Genomic DNA, 21,135 nt, shown 5'->3' with positions numbered 1-21,135 from the left:
GTCTTTTCCAACCTTTATGATACTATGTCCAAAGTCTGATCATTTCCAACCAATTTCAAATCTTATTATGCCATAAGAGATAAATCTAATTCTTTGACGTAGGCATTTCACATGAGTTTGGGCAGAGTAACATGGGATCCTAATAAGTATGTTGAAACCCCTTCACCTGGGGACACTTCTAAAACTCCAGTCTTGATTTTCATGACACAAACTGCAGAGAACAAACCTACACTGGTAGAGAGATGAAATGGAGGTTTCATTAGATTTTTCCCTCATCTCCAGTTTTATTTAATTCCATAAAATCTCTCAGAATTATTGTTATGCACCTACCACACAAAAGTGTCTCAAGGATAACTGATATGTCCGCAAAGCACTTTGAGCACGTAAAGTACTATATGAGTGCCAAGTATTAATACATGAACTGCAGAAAGAAATCTTATTTCTACTTTCCACCCAAGGAGTTAGTATCTAAATTTTAGAAAGCATATGGGTCCACTGAAAATAGAATATATGTTTTAGAAGTTAAGGAGGAGATGCTAAATGACAAAATTACAAAACCAAAATATTTCCAGAATCATTGCATTTTTCTCTCATGAAAGTGCAATTTTAGCGGAAGAATCCCGTTTTCACCACAGTCCTGGTTTTTACACTCTCTTTTCCACCTGACTTGACTGAAGTGCAGACCATTAATGTCTGAAGTGCCTTGTTTTGATTATACTGGCCTTTGCTGGTACCCATCTAGTTAAGGTATCACCAAGAATTTCCAGCATAAAACACATTTACAGGTTTATAACTTGGCTTTAAAAATTCTACTACAAAAGACAGTGGGAGGCAGAAAGGCTCAGATGAGTGCATTATATTACATATCCTATGTGATGCATACTTGCTCACAATGCTATGAAAAGGGGAGGGATTAGCTTTAGCATGTTTCACAAGCCACATAAATGATACTTTTACTTCCCAGTTTATATAATCAAAATAATGTTTTGTAAGTGTTTCAGCTAATTATCTTAAGTCGCCCAATTTCACAGTTTAGCTTAATTTATAGGAGGTGTCCACATAATACAGGAATTGGAATGTCACGTCTATTGATCGTATTTATACACAAACGTTTTCCCCCTTCCTCCCTCAGAAGTCAATTGTGGCTTGTCTCCAAATGGTCAGCATCTAGGTGATGGGATGTTACAGACTGCTGGCAGCACAAAGGCTTACATGAAGATCAAGTCTGAATAAACCAAATGTAGGTGTTTGCTGTTTTGTAAAAGATGAACTTAAAGAAAATAGCTGGAATAAAGAGAACATTGCAGATTACTTAAAATGCTAGTCTTAAAGCAACATGTACTTCTGGCCATTGGTATTGTATTTCCTCAAGCCCACATAAGAACACAAAACAGCTCTCCATTGCAGCACAGCAACGTTAAATATAAAACCTGCCATTAAAGGGCAGAGGGTAATGGCATCAGTGTGGGCGACCCATGCTCAGGTAGTGTTCAACTATTATCTCCAGTTTAAGTAGGCTGAAAATACGCAAATCCAGCCAGCACTGTTTTTAGATAAAATTGTCAGTTTTATGGATATTTATAGTATGTGTCCAGTCTTGCAGAACTCCATCTTCCTCCGCTTCATCTGTAATATAAACTGCTTTTAGTCCGCATTAATACAATGTGTTACTGGGATACTTCTCACATTCTGTGTAAGTCAGGCAGCAGATCAATACTCAGCCATGCTGAGGGGAAAAAAAAATCATTAAGTTAGGATCCTGTTAAAAACACAACCACCAGGAGAATAAACCTGATGCACAGACCCCATTCCATCTGGATGCATATGTAGATTACTGCTTTTACATACATCAAAGTGGCTTTCTTTTCAGTATACAGTTTTAAAGAAGCCTACAGGTAATACCTTTGATAGATATCCTATACCAAATCAGTCTCACCTAAAAAAAATTTTTACTTCTCTGCTTCTCATGAAAGCTCTTTCTTTTGATCAAGTTCCCACCCTTTGTATCAACCCCCTTACCCTTATACTTCCTGTGGTGAAATCACAGCACTGAAATTGGAATAGCAAAGCTATTTCCATGACAGCATCTGCTGATTGACACAGGCACAGGTTTATAACTTTTATTTGGATCAAGGAGGAGTAAGGAGGTTTAAGATAGAATTTAGAACAAATAACAATAAACTAAAAATCAAAAGGAAAGCACACTTACAAAAAATATTTTTTTCAAAGTGCAAGTTGTTCTATTATTTGAGGTTGCCTGATGTGAAAGCCTCTTGTGAAACTTTACTGAGCATTTTTCAATATTTTTCAGAGCCAAAAAAGCATGTATTCCACCTGCATCAGAGCACTGGTAATATAATGCTGGTCTGTTTGCCTCAGAAGTAAAAGAAAAACAGAACAGCCACACAATCCTCTTCCTATTGTTCTCCCAACCCACCACATAAGAAACAGAAACTGATGCCATGCCCCATAGGTCAACAAACTTGAGCTCTGTGAGACAATAATTGCAGAGTTGAGATTCCTCTGAGACACCTTGCCTCCAGCTCAGCAAAGTTTAAATCAAGAAAACATAAGCTTCAGTGTCCCAGCAGACCTTCACTAGTGAGGACTTGGAAAGAGAGAGAAATGGCCTCTCAGAATGACGCTCCAAAGCAAGTTTCACCTTTGCAGCACATCACTCATTCAAAGAAATGGTTTGCAAATGCAATATAGGACTCAATGCCCATCTTCTTAGAGGTGTTCAAGCTCTGCTCAGTTTCACAGAAGTCAATAGAAGTCAACAGCAGTAAGCAACTTGCACAAGCAAGTTACTCCTTACTACTGCTTGTAAGGTACTGACACAAGAGTGGAGAGAATCAAAACCTTCCTGTTATCACCTGCAGTGAAACTCTAATGGTTTAAGGGGTTTTGCTGCTGCAGTTTTTCATTCTCTCACATTCTGCTCAAGTGACTTGGCTCTTTGTTTCTGATGGGCTCGTGGTACCATAGATCCCTTCACCACCATGTTTCGTCATTTCACAACTGCAGTTGCCGTGACAACAGGATGCAGCTTATCTGTGCTGTTTTCATAATTCCAGTTTTTGTTGCCATAACAACACAATCATTCTGTCTTTCTACAAAAACAGCAACTTTAAGCCTGTGTCAAGGACACAGGATTCATCATATACATAATCTTCATGAGAGAAGAGATCTGTACATGCCATTTATAAATTAAGCTATTTTTTCTGAAGGGGGATTTTTCACTCACAAAAGTGAAAAGCTGACAGCAATTGCTAGAGGCAGACTGCTGAGACATCTAAAGCCTGGCCTTTAATAATAGCCAGAGTAATATAGCACTAGGCCACTTCCGAGTGGGGACTCCCCACAGTGTCAGACTGTGTCAAACTGCACAATTGTTATGTGATGTGAGTAAGTGTCCATACTTGATTCACCCAGGCAGATCTGAATTAGATGTTAGATGTAATTCTCTTGAGTTTTAACCCAGTGGCCTCCCCATTATTACCAGCACCACCACCATGCAGCTTTGTATTTGAAGGCCCATTTTAATTCTGTAATTCAAGCTGTTGCTGCAGATTTGTTTTCAGACACTGACCCTCTTCGCTTTCAGGTGACTGCATTTTGAACTTTTATTTACAGGAAGTGCACATTCATCAGACTGGTGAGAAAATGTTATACAAACACAGCATGCATAAACACAAAACAGTGATGGCTATGAGGGGTATCAGCTAACATGGCACTGTAACTTCATTACACCCTCATTTATGTACTTCACTAATGAGACAAGCACAGGTGTCCAACACGGTCCCTCACATGAGATGAATAACAATAATACAGTCCAACCTGCTTTAGCCATGCTTGGTATCCAGAAGATATAAGTTGGAATCCATCTTTTGGCATGTGTATTCGGGGCTAGGAGAGAATAGACATAAAGAGAGACCTCCTTTTACACTGGGACCTAGCTAACCTAAGTCTAAATTCTGGAGCACTTTAAACAATGCAGAATTTTTTAAGCCACATATGAAGGTTTAGTACCCAGATTAGTGCTTGTTTACTCTTCTGATATCAGCTGCATTAAGAACACTTTTTTAATAAAGTCACAAAAATTTTTATGATTTCCACCATTTTATATTTCAATTCAGTATATATAGGTATTTTTTAAAAATTTCCACACAAATGCACTTGGATAAGCACAGCCTCTGTGGTGGGTGCAGTAGAAAAGGCAATTGGTCATTAATGCTTTTGACACTAAATAAAGCAAACGGTGTCAAGACAGCAGTAATTAAGCTATGAGTGTTTTCACAGTCACCATCCTCAACACATTCAGACCAGACACTGGACAACATGAAGAGATTATAGAAAGTCCCTGAAGAGGTGTAGCCTTAATATTGGGGTAAAAGGAAACTATACTCACACACAGTCATAAATTATGCCTCAAACTGACACACAAATATAATCTCCTCCCCATTTATTGTTTTCATGCTTTATTGAGTTGGGGAAAAGGCAAGACATCCAATTGCTCTGAATGAACACATAGCTTACAGCTAAGAAAAAGTATGCACCAAAAAATGAAACACTGCCTGGTATGACATTCATTTGCAGTTTGAAGACATTCTCACATTCAAGTGGATTCAACTGTTCCTGTTCCCCCAAAAAAAAGAGATGCTTAGATATTAAAATCAAAATCACATCTAAGCAACATGACCAGACAGGACATCCACAGACACCAAATCCAGAGATCTTTCTTACTCCTAGAAACTACTTCACAATCCCTTTCTTAATTCACAATACTTCCCCTCCAAACCAGAAGATGTGGGCACCTACAACTCCTCCCGGAGGGCTGGAAGAAGCTTTCTCAGTTTCAGAAGGGCTGTATTCAAGGTGAGTTTACCTTCATTCATTCTTGAGTCAACACAATATTAAAGTTTGTACAAACTGTGTCCACCTTGGTACTCTAAAAAATACAACTGGTTGGAGAGAAAAAACGTCACCGCTGAATGACGAACATTGCCACCTATGGTGGAGAGGTAATCAAGCCTTGGAATTTGAAATTAAAATAAGAACTTGAACAGGCTAAAATCTTGCCTCTAAAGAGAAGTACGTGTACAGGATTTTACAATATACTTTGAACATTAGTTATTTTTGCTTCTCTACAGTTTGAATTTAAATCCTCCTAAATCTTTCAAAGTAGCAGTAAGATTATGCCCTGGTGTCCTAGCCAGTGATCTCAGTTAAACATGAATTTTAATAATCACCATTGTGCTGATAAATTAAAGTCAAGTATATCTCACTACTGCATTCACCTACTGAGTTTGGACTTGCAATGCTTAGCACATGAACAAACTGTGTTTGTTCTCACACAGCTAGAAGCATCATCCTCCAAGACCTAATCCTTACTTCAGCACTAACTTCATGGGTGGTTAGTCTCTTTACTACTCTTCACTAAAATGAGGACAACGTTCATTTAACCCACCTCACAGCTTTGCTGAGAGGAACTGTTGACATTTCTACCTGCTTTGAAAATGGAAGAAACTACACAAAGTGCTACTTATCTAGCAAGAACACTACAGAAACCCATAATTTACTTCGGGCTCAAGTGCTTCAGTTGCTTTTTGAAAGTAGCACAGCACAGTATATATCTACCAAGAAAAAAAGAAAAAAGCCTTCATAAACAGCAGAAGTAACAATCTTTTGAAATCACAGTGTCAGGCGTAGAGACCTGAACACCCGTCTCGGATGTGCCCAAGTTCCCACAACAAATTGTGAAAAATGACTTAATTTCGTCCTGTTTCTGTCACCTAATCTACAAACTAAAGGATAACAGTCAAGCTTTCTCTTTGGACCAGCAGACTGCTTAACGTTTGTTACCCCATCAGTCCAGAGTAGTCTGAATAACTGATTTAAGACAGTGATTTAAACCATTAATTTGAAGCCCCTGGTCCTGCAAATATTTAAGTGTATTAACAGATCTGTTGCCATCAACAGGATTACTCTCATGCAGAAGTATTTCCAATATCAAAGATAACACTGTATTTCTATTTAAATAAACGAGTTTTTTGTGACTTGAAAGTAAGGTTGTTTAAGTATTAGTAATAAAAGCCATCAGGACTTCCGGCAGATTAGCAGCTACTGTAAACTCAATTTATTTGTATTTAACTTGTCAGCACTGAAAAAAATAGGAGAAACTAAGACCCATCACTCATCTCTCAACACCATATTTGCAAAATCCTCTCAATGAGGTATGTCTCCTCCACGTTTGATAAACCTGCCCTTATCCAAGAAGAAACTAGACTAAAGAAAAGAGAAGGAAATTTTACCAGTATGAGGTATGTCACTACCCACATACTGCTGCTTATGCCATTTAAGTGGGATATTTGCACAAGTGATCCCCCATTCATGTCAAAACAAGCATGGATAGAAAAGTATAATTTAATTAAAACCTCACAGATTGACCATTGGCTAAACTTTTACAACCAATTTCCTAAATTCTGAATATCTGTAGTTCTCTAAGGCACACTGTGAGTGACCCCTAGGAATGCATTCTTCAGCAGAGAGAGGCAATTAAAGTAGTACATCTGGTTAAAATGTTCTGAATTGCAGTATCTGAATGACAGCAGACACACTATAAGAGGAACCCTTATATGCCTGACAATTAAAAAAATAAAAGAAAATAGCCCCTCTTCCCCTAACTTTAAAAAGGTGTGGGACACAGAAAATTGCCTTGTTTGAAAGCTGTATTATTTTATCAATCAACACTAAAATCTTCCACAATTATGATCCATTCACGGCCAGTTCTATCAGCAATACAATTAATTGCCTGGCAAGACTACTCATTTTTGTATTTTCATGAGCACACATCATTCATGCTCATGGTTCAATATAATTCATAAGCATAGTATTTTCTCATAGCATCTGTTCCAGCACATTCCATGGTTAGAAGTCAGGCTGCTAGGGTAATTGTCCTCTTTTTCAATAGCCATGACAATGTTTGCTTTCCTCAAAAAGTAACTCTGAAAGCACTCTAACTGCTAATTTCTATCATGCTATTTTGTGAATATTTCACATTTTGATCTAGGTGAGCAAATAACTTGTCATATAACCCTGTCTACTTCCTTTTCCAAGACAATCATGTTTATTATTGAGGACTTGCTTTAAAAATGAGCCCTCCATCATCACAGATGGCTTATTCCACAATCGTCAGCAACTTATTCACAGTTCTGAAAAGCAATTTTACTCTGGAAGAAGTGTTCTCTCTCTTTAGTCTTTTTGGTGGCCACAGAACTTGTCATCTCTACATTAGCCATATATTAAAAATATTACATATATTGCAGTTGTCTATAAACCAGTGAGCCAAGAATAGCTTACTTTGCACATCTTTTTGTCTGCAACTCCTGACTTTTTTTTCCTTTAGTAATCTACTCTTCCATTTTTAATCCATTTGATTTCTGCAGTCCCTAGCAAGGCCCAGAACAACAGAATGATTTTTGAGAACAAGTCAGTAATTTAAAATTCAGTGGTACCCTCTTCACTTCTCTACAAAGGCTGATTTTCAGAGGACATTTAATTACAGGCCTGAGTTCCTATTTTCTAAGCCTAAACACAACCCCTGAAGGCTTACAAGATTTGAGTCACAGCTGGAGCTGTGGTTACTATACAGCTTAAATATCAGCCTCTTTACTGTGCAATTTGTTTCGAAAATCAAATCAGATGCTGTGTCATAAACAAGTACTAATTAAGTACTGAGCGGAAATTGGGCTTTTTTGTGCAAGAAGGGTTCTTAAATATCTGCATCTTCACTTCCATAAGAAAGGATAAATATGTCAAGAATGATAATTATAAAAAGAAAGCTACTACAGTACTTCCAAGGCAGTACTGCTGCTTCTCCATTTCATGTAAGAAGAAATGAGGGGGGAAAAAAGTTGAGACCTGTACGAAATACATATGTACCAAGGATTTTATTAATCTGATCATATAACCCATAATGCTTTCTTTTCCCTCAGAGAGGACATTCACTCTGGGTTTCCATCACATAGGTTTTAAACAGGCAAGCTAAACCCATCTCTCTTCTGTCACTGCAAAGCAACAGTGAAGCTACTTATATTACCATTCCTTTAACTCATGATCTACACGCAGTATTTATTTGACAATAATATTGCATTCATTAGATACAACACCTTCTTTGATAAATATCAAGAGAACAACAGGAATAATGCATTTTAATACTCTGAAGGTTGCCTCTGAGTAACAATATTCACGACTCCATTAACTAACAGGCTCTCGGCTACAAAGGCAGAATTAGATCTGTCAGTCACTGACATGGAAGGGCATGGCCAGTTGCACTGAAGATTGTCCGGTTGAGATGACTTCCACAGCAAAGGAAAGTATCCCCTGTGGCCTAGAACTTGTAATGAGTTTGCATCCATTACAGCAATAAACTGAATTCCTATTACAGACTATACAACTTCATGGCCCAAGCAGATCCCATACTCCACTGCCCAAAGCAATACTCAAAATAAGGCACTGTTAGATCTGTGGACTCCAATTCAACAAAATCAAATGCAGGATTTCAAAATCTTTCACTGTTATTAGGAGAAAAAAAACATGAGCTCTCTGGTCCTATGACTATGAGTTACCAATATTTAAGTGTGTCCTTTGTGAGATTTTGTAGAAGGAATGAACAAATGCTAAGTCAGCTGACTGTCAGGTCTCACAGTTTGACACAAACTCCTTCAGAAGGACACAGTGCTCTCGAACAGTAGGCTCTGACTGCCTGCAAACTTAATGAGTTCACCGCACGTGGTGAGCATGGCTACTCCAGCTCTTTAATGAATCTGTTTGAGTACGTCGACTGAGATCTGCTCAAAACCAACTCCCACTGGAGGATGTCTATTTATATTCCTTGACAGATAAATAGACACGAGGTTTTTTTATATCCTGTAAGAGCAGCAACAACCAGGAAAACTACTTTTGTAACATGAAACACCTGGATACCTTCTTTAGGGCTCACAAGAATATTAAGCTACAGTATTGAAAACCAAATGGAGACCCATGACAGCACTCCATTAATCTTTGGACAAAGTAACAGCAAGCTCTCCAAACATGCTTACTCTAGCAGTGTAGAGATTCCCTTCATGTCCATAAGTAAAAACATGCTTGATTTCACAACCATTTGACATTTTAAGTATGAAATTTGAGTCCTGTATCCAATCTCCTTTAAGACTGCAAGATCTGTGGTAAAGAAAAGAGAAGCTCCATTTCTCATGCTACTGTCTGAACTCGTGCCAGGTAAGTATCCAACAAGAACAGTGGCATTACATATAAAACAAGCAGCTGGAAGCCTGTCTAGAGATCAATAAAATGAAGCTGCTGCCTTTCAACTATCTTGTCTCTTTTTTTTAAGTCCATAGAAAAGTCATAAAGCTCACCTGGATTCTAATTTTTCACTGAGATTCAGAGTGCCAGGAATAGAAAATTCTGTACTTAAAAAAAAAATACAGCCAAGGTAAACAAAATTAAGTCTGAAAAACAACAATCTCCATAATCAGCAAAAGGACCTACAGTGTTAACTGTCACCTTCCTGATCTCCTGCTAAATTTTAGGTAGCAGACAAAAAATTATGCAGAAGAGATGGGTTACAGGTCTGTGCCAACTATCCTGGAAGGAAGTCTGCAGTTCACACATTAAGCAGACAAATTTGTATGAGGAATACCATTTTTTTTTCTAAATTGAAGGAAACACTTTCAAGAGCAGACTCCAGCACTAAACCACATTTTCTGCTTAGCTACTAAACTTTTGCCTTCTGAGCAGACTCCAGCACTCAAGCCAAACACTTTCCCGTTCACTAAAGTAACCAAAACACTTCCTTTTTGCAGGAATGGACATTCTGTCCCAATACATTTCTCTCACAAAGCACTGTGCTACAGTTACAATGCAAGACCTTTTCACCCATCATAAGTAACTTGGAATTCATTTGCCTCAAGAACTTACCAAAATATATTAAATTTCCTTTCCTCATCTAAATGCCCTGTACTGAGTTCAGCTCTATGACAGTTCTCAACTCCTTGAGACTGGCACAGGTTGTAAATGCTCCTTTCCTTGGCTTAGCTAGAGGAAACTCCTCCTTCAGCCAAGTACCAAAGCCTGCTCTCTTGGAGGACTATGATGAAGTGGGGGCAACAGAAGCAGCTGAAGACACCTAATGGGCAGCCCCTGGTAGCCTCCTCATGCAGAACAACTATCAGTAAGCCTAACCAGAATGAGCCTAAAACATTGCAAAAATAACTGGCCAAAAAAAAAAGCCAAAAACCAACCAAACCCAAAACACAAACAGACAAACAGTTATGTCCTCTCTCCCAAAAAAAGAAAGTCTGCTGAGACTGAGTACTGATAACTATTGCCAAAATGAAACAGTCACCATGGGAGGCTAAGTAAATCTACTCCCAATTTAGAACAAATGAGAATTAGTGCTAGACTAACCCAATCTTCTTCTTTAAGAAGATCACTGAAGTCCAGACAAATTAGAAGTAGTTAAGCACTTGATAGATGACATGTAGGAAGTTACTAGTTAAAATGGAGAGGATTACAATTAATACCACAATTGTAAGGAGGATAAGAAACTAAAAGAGTAGAGGATCACAGGTTATTTGGAAAAAGGAACCATCAAGCTGTACAGAGATTGATCCTTGTTGAAATTTAATATTAATCTTGAAATTAATGTTAAATATTCTCACTAATGGCTAAAAAAACCCCAAGAATTACTAATGGGCTAATGAAATTAAAGAGACGTCATAAACATATAGGACACAGCATCTTGAAGATTTGGGTAACAGAACAAACACTAGATGCCCATAAATCAGAATGTTACATTATTTCCATTATAAATTAGGAACTCAGTAACTGAGAAGAGGGGAAAGAGGTCCTGGGATATGTTACTCATCAGATAATGATGGTTCACCAATACCATGCAGCCACAATGATGGCAAATACTACTGTAGGATATTGTATAAAGGGAAGCACTCCCAGAAGAGAGATATTAGGATTACTGCTTTTGTACAAGGAATCAATAAAATATTTCCTGGAATGTTCTACATAGTTCTGGTCATTCAAGTTTCAGGGAGACTAACCACATTCCACAGCTGTTTAAAAAGGTCTGCTAAGATGATCAAAAGTTACAGGAAATTTCCTATGACAGAAAGAAAAATAAATTAAAAAATGCTGGTTTAGCCTGATCAGATCCAGCTCAGAGAAGAATACGATTGCTCTCCACAAACATCTGCAGATCAACGCAGGGGAACAAGGAAAGCTGTTTAAGCTCAAGGACAACACTGGCACAAGAACAAATGGAAATTAATTAGCCATGAATGGAGTTAAGCTGGAAAATAAGAACAAGGATTCTAACTTTCAAAGTAGTCAAGTTTGGAATAGCTCTACAATGGCATAGCAAAGAGAATTCCACTTAGGAACTGCTTGGAGTAGTTCAGAAAAGCTCTAGAGACTACACTGTCTGCCAGTATCAGACTTGAACCCATGCAACACCAGACCTGTTCCAATCCCACACAGAGATGTGTCTTCTCACTGATGGGCTCTCTATAGTGTCTGCAGAAAGTCTTATTTTTAGGTGAGTGAGATTATAGATATCCAGAAATACCTTCTTGTCAGCAAAAACCTTGCAGGACATTTATGCTTGCTTATAAACAACAGTAACAAAGTACTAGAGCAACAGAATTCACTGGAGTCATACCAGTCAAGAGAAGAAAAAAATTAAAAGGAAAAAAAAATACAAAAAGAACAGGGAATGCAGATTTTTTTTCCTTTTGAACATATTAGCAACAGAAAACACCTTCTGTCACATTTGAAGGAAGTGTTAACATTGTTTGGATTTCTTCAGAAAACTGTTGAGATGCTTCCAAGACCCATCTTCTAAACAAGATCAATTCGTTTCTTGAGACTACACCCACTTCTCATTGTTCTAATTTGCAGGAGGTGAATGATAGCTGGCTGCATTTCTCAATCACGCTGAGAGTTTTGGCATATAAGAAGGAAGGGCATTTAGCAGACCCAATGAACAACCCCCCTGGAGAACCGCCAACCTCTTCTTAACAGACAGAATTCAAGGCCAACTATCCATAAACCAAAAGCAACTCCCACATAAACACTGCTCCATTCTGCATCACTCTCACAATAAATTACAAACGATGTGTGTAGAGAGGGAGAGTGACTACATTGTACGACAGACTTTCATGCTAGACCATTTTTCTCTGAAACAACCAGAGACTGTTCTGGTTGCTGTTCGAGCAAGCATGGAAACATTCTGACTTTCTTTTCTAGTCAGAATACAGTCCAGCCTTGATTAATATCCAAGCAAAAACTGCCATCACCTTTTTCCACAGTGTTTAATCCATCCTCTTACATTTGGAGGAAAAAGAAACCCCCTCAAATCTGTAAGAATAACTATGACCTAAGCTGGAAATATCATGAGAGACTACTGCTCAGAACAGAAAAATCCCATGTAGGCACACAGTCAGCTGACAAAAACCACACTAGAGTTCTGCACTGATTGGTATCATCCAAATTCCCTCTCTACCATCTTCTGCAGATCTGTTTTGCTCCAGGTGCTTCTGAAGAAGATGTGCCCATGTAGACTAAAGTCAGAAGTACACTTCTTATTGTTCTGCTAACATACAACTGCACTTAAGAACTTCACTCCTTCATAGTATGTGCCCACAACCTTTCCCTTCTTACCACGGGGTGAAGGAAATTAAACCAGCACTAGACTTCTTGCTGCTTCTAGTCCAAACTGGTTACTCCAGTGGATTCTGCCAAGGGGTTGCATGGTTCCTGCTCACAGACTGTAAATACTTCTGTCCTTCCCTTACGAAGACTGGAAAGACCCCTTGCTGAGCTTTCCCATTCTTCCTTATTCTCTCCTTTCTGTTGCTCTCATCAAGATGAATGCACAAGACCCTGTTTCAGCAGTGGGGGAAGGGAAATTAAATCAGATGTTTCTCAATTTTTAATACAGAGGAGGAATAGAAGCAGCTAGAGATTGCAAAATTATGATAAATCATTTGTTTCCAAGAAAAATCACTGAGGAAAAGTGAAATAATTTAAAACTAAAAGTCATCATTGCCACTTCTGAACCCTTCTGCCATCCCAGATAACAAATCTGCCTGTGCACACACGGCTGCAAGTAGGCTGAGCACCCATTGGTTAATGGAACCAAGGAACTTGCACATGAAAGAGAAAAAAATGAATTTTAATGCAGTTTTTAGAAATACTTGTCATTGTTTCAGCATTGCCATTTAGTGAATGGGACCGATTTCTCTCTCAGTAGGGGATGATATTTTAATGATGTAACAATGTACTTCCCAGAAGAAAGACAAGCCTCATGAGGCAGATTAAAACTAAGAATATTCAGATCCCATTAAAGTCAGACAGTTTCAAGCCATTTTTAAAATTAATTTTGTTTAATGATAAAATGTGTTATCTTAACAGGTGGCTAGCCAATTGTAAAATTAACCAAAACATGGTCAGAAGCACAAGGATAGCTATTAGAAGAACTGGTTTCTTTGTATTCTGCTTTCTTTTATCAGTGTACCATAAGACCCTACACAAATTCCTCCAGTCCCTGACCCCTGGCAAATTTCTGAGCTTCAGCTTTCTCTTTCTGCAAGCAGGGGTAGTATTTGTCCAATACCAGAGTTCCTCAGGACCTCAGAAAAAGAGACATTAGAAAGCACTGTTGTTGAATAAGCAGGAAATATTTAGTGAAATTCCCAGGACGCTTATTGTCAACCATTTCTGTGGTATCAAGAAGTTTTTCTCAGCACTGATCAGCATCCTGTCAAGGAAGCAGCTTCATGTTGGACTGCTTATTCATTGTATTTTGAGCACTTTCTCTTTAGCTGCAGCCACTGGACTCTGCTATGCTACAACTCATTTTCAGTTTCCACAGCTGAACATACAGTGGATTCAGCCCTTATGCGCAAAATCACTTAAAATATATAAAGAATATGGCTTGCTGAGCATCTCCTGAACGGTAAGGAGGAAATGAGGAAGACTGAAGAAAATATTCAGTATTTGAAACACTAGTTAAGCTTGCCACTGAGAATAGTTAAATATTACACAAATATCACCAGCATACGTGGAGTTTGAAATGACACAATGTAGGCAGACAAGGAAGTGAGGAAACAGCTTATTCCGTCTGCACTGATGAATTTAGTATGAAAATTTTCATACAACAAAATCAAGTTGCTCAGCTTGCTGGTTTTACTGGTCTTACATGTGATCTGATCATTTATACCCTAAATACTGTTGCAGCAATCACTAGGAAAATGAATATGACAAGAATATATGACAGTTATGCAGATGAAAAAAGGTCTGTGGAATCCCTTCACTCAAATCTTAGTGAAAATTCCTAATTTCCAGGTATAGATGATGCTCTTTGTAAAAGAAAATAAATACTTTTCATGAACACATTTTATGATACAAACAAACTACCAACACAGTAAAATCCAGAGAAAACAAAATAATGGATGAACACATTCACTTGACAAGCATATCCACTCAATATCTGTATGTCAGGAAATACTTTCTGATCCCCACTTTAAATATTTTTAGTGTGAATTTTAAATGACACCAGACCATGAAGTTTCCTTTGCCATTTAACTTTGTCTGAAGCCATTCTTTCGGTAGCTGCTAGCACTAAAAATAAATAATAAAACAATGGAAGTTTATATTTTCATCCCATTTACAGCCCAGAGATCAGAGCTTGGTTGGCCACCAGAAATACTCCAAAGATGACGATTTATTTTTTTCTTCATTAGACACCTCTTAAAGGGACAATCTCTGAACACTGTACATTCCTACCTTACCTCTAGAGATGACACACAGGTATGGAATAATTTTATTTTCTTCCTCTAAAATCCTCATTACCTTTTTCTGTATCACAAACCACTATAGGATATTGAGAATGTTGAGGCCAACACACATCTTGTATCTTCTAAGGATTATTTAGGAAACCCTTTGCCAAACCAAACTTTGTGGTTAGAACAGTCTGCTTTATCTTACTAATGAGAATGATAATTTAGTACCAAATACTCATGAGGAATTACAGCTCTGCTGACTGGCAAATAATTTGCCAAGGCAGATTAGTTTAGCTGCGTAAAATAAATATCCACCTGCACATACTAGCACTAATCAGGGCGTGAAATTAAACTTTTTATTCAGTGGGAAATAACTGCTGCAAGGCGGCGATTTAGTCTGAGAAGCAAATATTAAGGTCAGCCTATTCTCTCTGATGTTTATAGTATATATTACAGTGTGGAGAGCATGGTGCAACAAATTTGGCTTTTTAAGTCTATGAAACTAAATACTTCAGTGATGCGATAGCAAATTTGCCATTTGCTTTTCTAATTGCATACATTTAATGGAGCAAAGTGGCTGAAATGAAACATTACCAGAGAAGTGAGGGTGAAGTTCCTGAAGTACCAGAGGCCTGCACCAAGTGCAGAAAAATCTACAGCACAAAGTTTGGGATAGAAGAAAATAAATCAACATTTTCTTTGCAGTACACTAGTCTCAACAAATTCCCAACCAAGAGGATGCTATTTCAGTACTATTGGAAAAAATTGCTAAGCACACGTTTAATATTCAAACAGGACTTGCAAGCCCACATTTAGGAGGCAACAATCTTGCTCTCCCAGCTCACAGAACTGTTCTCACTGCTTTCATGACACCCCTGCTTTGGATACTCAGGATTTTCTGCCACAATGTCCACAACATAAATACGTTCTTAGGAAGACTGCAAGGTTCTCCAAGAAGACTTTTTTAAAACAAAGCTAACAAATCATAGGTCTTAAAAATCCCAGTCCTACTGACACCATAAATCATTCACTGCAAACAGAATGTCTTTTAAAGTATAAGCCTTTGTCCATCTGTTCCATATATACATACGCACAAACAGAAAAAAAATTCCAACTTTATCACCCTTCAGCCTGCAGTTACACTGACTATTCTTCACTGTATTACCTGGCAGTTGTGTGGAATCTCCTACAAACATGAGAGTACAAAAATTAATCAACTTCAGACTTTTCCCTAATTAAAAAAAAAACCCAAACCAAAACAAAAACACACACAAAACCCTTAAAAAACTGACAATGACCAAAAAAAACCCAAAAACCAATGCATAGATGTATCTTAAAAGACAACCAAAAGGTTCTGGTTCTTCTGTTAAACTGGAAGGCCCATCAGCACCTCCTAGAATCATATCCAAAAAGAAAAGGAAAATGGTAATTTAGGGGTAAAACAGAAGAAAAGACACTCATGGAGAACGCTAGGATTGACATCTTTCTATTCACGGGCCAAGAAATTAAATAAATTATTGCAAATTGATTAATTCGTAAAAACTGAGAAAGTGAAACTTCATTAAATATCAAGCTTTTTCCTCTCCAACCATCCTATATGGGATCCCAAACTGGTCAGGTACTGTTCCAAGCACTGCTAATTAAATACAACTGAAGTTGTCACTAGTCCATTCAAGAAAACAGATGTCGCTTCATAGAGCTTTGATATTTTTCTTAAATACCTTTCAAAATGAGGAACAAAAAATATGAACTCTTATAAAAAGGGCTTTATTGTATTTTTATAGCATATTACATACCTTGTAACAATCATTCTGTTAAGTGTGAATGTCAGTTTTATTTTCTGTCCCTTTTTTCCTGGCTATTTACAAGCTTTGTAAGAATTGTTCCTTAATTAAGTCTAAACATAGTTTTATATAAATGGATTCCTGGAATTAAAAACGTTCAGACTTAAGAAATGATTGTTACAGAGACTGTAACAGGCCGTAAAAAAGAATGCCACTTTAAACAAAGATTTCTCATTTTAATTAAAAAGATAATCATCAGAACATTCGTATACTTAACGGAACCATTTGAAGCTACTTTGAAAAAATATCTACTATTCTATGCAGGCTTATGTAGTTTACTTTATATGACATTTAATCAAAGTCTCAGTTGAGCCTATCACACTCATACTTTAAATACTGTATCTACAGTTTCAAACACTTATTCAAACATGAAAGTTACTTATCCAGCACCTCAATTTCTTGTTCTTTTGTAAACGGTTATGACAATGGAAATTCCATTTCTTGAAGGCATAAAAGCAGAGCTCTGTAATGCAAGGGGTTTGGGGCGGGGCTTTTGTGTGCATTTTTTTAAGTTAATGGGCATGTTCAGCTTGTGCATCAGTCTCTCACACACTGTACTTTATAAAGAGTGTACTTCTATCTGTAGCATTGTACAAACACGAAAAAGGGCTGAAGTGAACTAAGACAGGTTCCACTCTGGTAAAATCCTTGCTGTAGCTGCAGAAAACTGGACTACATAATTTAAAAGATCATATTTTTAATCTATGAACCCTCTTTCATTCAAAAACAAACAAACAAACAACCTGATGACATGTAGAACACATGATAGAAAACACTCATTCACCAGCAAAAAGTCTTCCCTGGTGAGCAGCTGCTTTGTATTGCATAATGTTAATACACAGCTATTCAATACAAGAAATAAATTAGGTCTTATTAAAACGTAGAGTAAGGAAATGAAGTTAAATAAATGACTTAAACTTTAAAGTATTAGATTATACGTATTGTAACTGACCATGGATAACTAGGAATCTGGTAGCAGCTATTAGTTAAATGTAATACTGCTTCATTGGCAAGTAATCAAGCCAGTATCAGCCACTGAGAAGGCAGCTGCCTTCTACTCCCATCAAAATGTTGCACAGACATAAGCATACAGCAAAACAACAGAGTACAATTTGTCTTTCAAAGCATTAAATATAGATGCCTTAAAGCAAAATAGTTTCATTCATAATATTAGCACTGGATGAAGTTTCCACATGACATTTTTCTATTAGGGTTGGACATTAAAATGAAAAACAAATCACCAAGTCCATCTTGCCTGATACCTTGTGACTCAAGAGAGCTGCTCAAAGTCAATGTCAAAAACTAGGTACTGACATATTTAAGTAGAAAAAAGTATTATCTTCTAGAGAAGCACAAAAATACTACCCCCTACAGGGTTCTTTTCAATATGAAATGAAACCTACCCCAAACACGCATCAAAACCAAAACTATCTCTCCAGTTTTTGATAATAGGCCTCATGTCTCCAAAACATATTTGAGTATTTACCTACGATGCTGCCTGGGAAGCTCTGAGAAAATCAATAATTAATAGCAAAGCCCACCTCAATCCAAACTGTGAGCCACCAAACAAGGAAGACGAACATGAAGCGTGTCCCACACTCAGATGGACAAGGTAATACACTGTGAATGATTCAGCATTAGCTGAGAGGATGCACGAGCTACCTCTGTGCAGATAACTGCACCAGTGCCATTACTGCAGTGCCCAAGCACTTCCTGAGTGCTAAAAGGCAGAAACAAGAAGACTTTTCCTAGGAGGGCCAAGATGATACTTGCAATTTATACCTCATGTATCTAAACAACCTACGTGTGCCACCCCTCCATGAACACCAGAAGACCCCTAGTCTGACAAAATTTTACTACATCAGCATAATTAAAGTAAGAGCCACGTCCTAGACAGAAACGCATTAAAGCAAAAGCCTGAGATGTGTTAAACAAAAGCTTTTCTCACTCTCCTCTCAACCTGTAAGCAAAAATACCCCAAAAAGTTCAGAATGGACAGAGGAAAGCCACATCTTTCATTGCACATTTTACAAGCATTTTGCATACAAGAGGCATTCTAATAAAACATGGAAGAACTTAGGTTAGCTTTTAGCTCTCAGTGCAGCCTGATCTTGGTAATTCTTCCCTTTATCTGGTGCTCTTAACAGACACATCTCCCATAAGATCAGCTCTCTCAGGCTCCAGCCTCTTCCCAATGTCAAGAAGCTCTATTGTTTGCTCTATTGCTGGAGTGGGACACAGCCCAGCTGCAAGATTGATGGGGATTCCCTCAGCCTCCAGGCCTGATCTTACAGATGATCTCAAAAGGCCTGGACTAAGTCCTTGGAAGGGAACCTCAGTACAGGAGGCAAAAAAGGCAGCATATGAGAAGAGAGGGTAGCACGTACACAATCCTGTCTGGCAGCAGACAACAATGTTTCACAAGAAACTTTTTGGGATGTGAAACTCACTATCTAGAGGCAGGTTGTAATTACCAAGCTTGGCCAAACACAAGTGCAGCAGGATCTGTGACACTCCTTTGGCTGACCACACACCAAAGAGGGCCATTCATTATTACTAATTGCTACCTTGTCTATTTAGGTGTCCACGGCATTTTCCCACTTCACTGAGCTGAGACTCCATAAATCTGAGAAACTTGGAGACTACTAGCAAAAGGGTCAAAAAGTCTCAGGAGAAACAAGTTCTTCCAGATCAAAAAACAAAAGCCAAACAAGTGGTTTTAAAGCACAATTAAAAATTAAAATTTGCAGATAGTATTTCCTCAATTTCATTTTGGGCATATGTTTTGAAGGTTTAATAGAATTCCTTCTTCCTGATGAGCCTAAATTTAATTCTGTGCCACTGGAAGCACTAATTCAAAACAAACTTTTAGCAAGTGCTGCCAGTCATTTAAATTATATCCTTAGGGAAAGAACAGTTTGGGGCATGTGAAATTTACATGCAGTTTGGTTGGCAGCAGTTTGTTTTCATTTCTAAAATCTTACATTTCTGGCCAAAACACTTAGAAATATCAACTAAGGAAGAAAGAGAATGAAACTACAGTTTAAGTGCACAATGCCTCGCATCTACGTAAATTAGCCGCATCTGAAGAGTACCTTGGATGCAAGTACCCCCAAGGCTGTTTTCCATGCCAGAGGCCAACTCATAGACCTAAACAATGTACGTGCTCTTCGCAGTCACTAGAACTGATACGCTGCTGCGGCAGCAGGTGAAACGCTTAAGTGTCAGTATTTACAGCTCTCGCGGTAGAAAATGGGAGGAAAAACAAAATTACAGAGGGATGGTGTGCAGTATGGAAGGATAGTCTGAGGTGTACAGATAAAGAGGAAAAAACCAAGAATTACATGCGCAAACCCTCCCGATGCCTCTGGGCCCCTCTGCAAGGTCCTGCCTCTCTCCCGTTTCACTTCTCTCGCTCCCAGGTGGCACCTGGAGCTCCCTCCCCCTCCTCCCAGTGCTCCTTTTCCATGGATTTGGGGACCCCGCTCCCGGCACGCAGCCCCTCCCCGGCAGGCAAGACACCCCCCACCCCGGGCCCCGCTCACCACCCTCCCCCGCCCGCCAGCCCGGCGCCCCCCGGTCCGATCCGGCCCGGCCCGGCCCGGCCCAGCCCGGCCCAGCCCAGCCCCGAGGCCCGGCCTCCTCCCGGGTCCCCTTCCCCATTGCCCCCCGCTCCATCTCGCCACCCTGCACCACCCCACGCCCATCCCCCCCAGCCCCTCCACACGCACAGGTGCCCACATCCGCCGCCACCGCCGCGGCCCCTCACCATGAACTTGAGCGCCTTCTCCTGCAGGACGGCCTCGGCCGGGTCCATGGTCCCGCGGGGCCGGGCCGGGGCCGCCCCCCCCGCTCGGTGAAGGCCGCAGCCAGCGCAGACGGGAACCTGCGCTGCCCCGCGCCCCCCCCACTGCGCCCCGCTGCCCGCGCGGCGCATGCGCCGCCCCGCAGGCCCACGGGAAATGGAGTCCCTGGCCGTGGGGCCGGCAAGGGCCCAAACCGCAGAGTGGAACTACAAATCCCGGCAAGCCTCGGGGGCGTGGGCACGTCGGGAGGTGGCTGGCGCTTGCGTCGCCAGCCATAGAGGGGGCCGACGGGAGATGTAGTACTGTGGGGCCGTGACGGTGTGAGGGATGGGCGGGGGTGCGCGGGGGACGGACCGAGTGACGGAAGGAGGGTCGTCCACAGCCCCAGACCTTACCCGTGGGGCGTACGGCTGGCTCCCAGGTCACAGACCCCGCTCTCGGCAGTTAGCACCTCAAATCAGAGAATCACAAAATCACAGAATATGCTGAGTTGGGAGAGACCCATCAGGATCATCGAGTCCAGCTCCTGGCCCTGCACAGGACCATCCCCAAGAATCCCTGAAAGCATTGTCCAAACACTTGAACTCTGCCAGGCTTGGTGCTGTGACCACTTCCCTGGGGATC

At 39.6% G+C, this 21,135-nt stretch overlaps 1 protein-coding gene across 5 annotated transcripts in view; it reads right to left on the bottom strand.

The window, feature by feature from the left end:
* BTRC (beta-transducin repeat containing E3 ubiquitin protein ligase) overlaps positions 1-20,605 on the bottom strand; it is a 121,897-nt gene extending 101,292 nt beyond the window's left edge. For 3 of the 5 annotated variants that reach the window (XM_027672151.1, XM_027672153.1, XM_027672156.1), the window contains exons 1-2: positions 20,475-20,605; positions 3,841-3,909 (exon numbers count right to left, since the gene is read on the bottom strand). In XM_027672151.1, the coding sequence (XP_027527952.1) occupies positions 3,841-3,909; positions 20,475-20,522 (117 nt within the window). In that variant the 5' untranslated portion in view covers positions 20,523-20,605. The remainder of the gene's footprint in view (positions 1-3,840; positions 3,910-20,474) is intronic. The other 2 variants (XM_027672152.1, XM_027672157.1) reach the window with 1 other exon arrangement.
* Positions 20,606-21,135: the final 530 nt, after the last annotated feature.

This window comes from Neopelma chrysocephalum, unplaced genomic scaffold, assembly GCF_003984885.1.
Source record: "Neopelma chrysocephalum unplaced genomic scaffold, ASM398488v2 Primary Assembly neopelma1_97390, whole genome shotgun sequence".
Classification (NCBI taxonomy): domain Eukaryota; kingdom Metazoa; phylum Chordata; class Aves; order Passeriformes; family Pipridae; genus Neopelma; species Neopelma chrysocephalum.
This window is presented reverse-complemented; position numbering and strand designations above follow the sequence as displayed.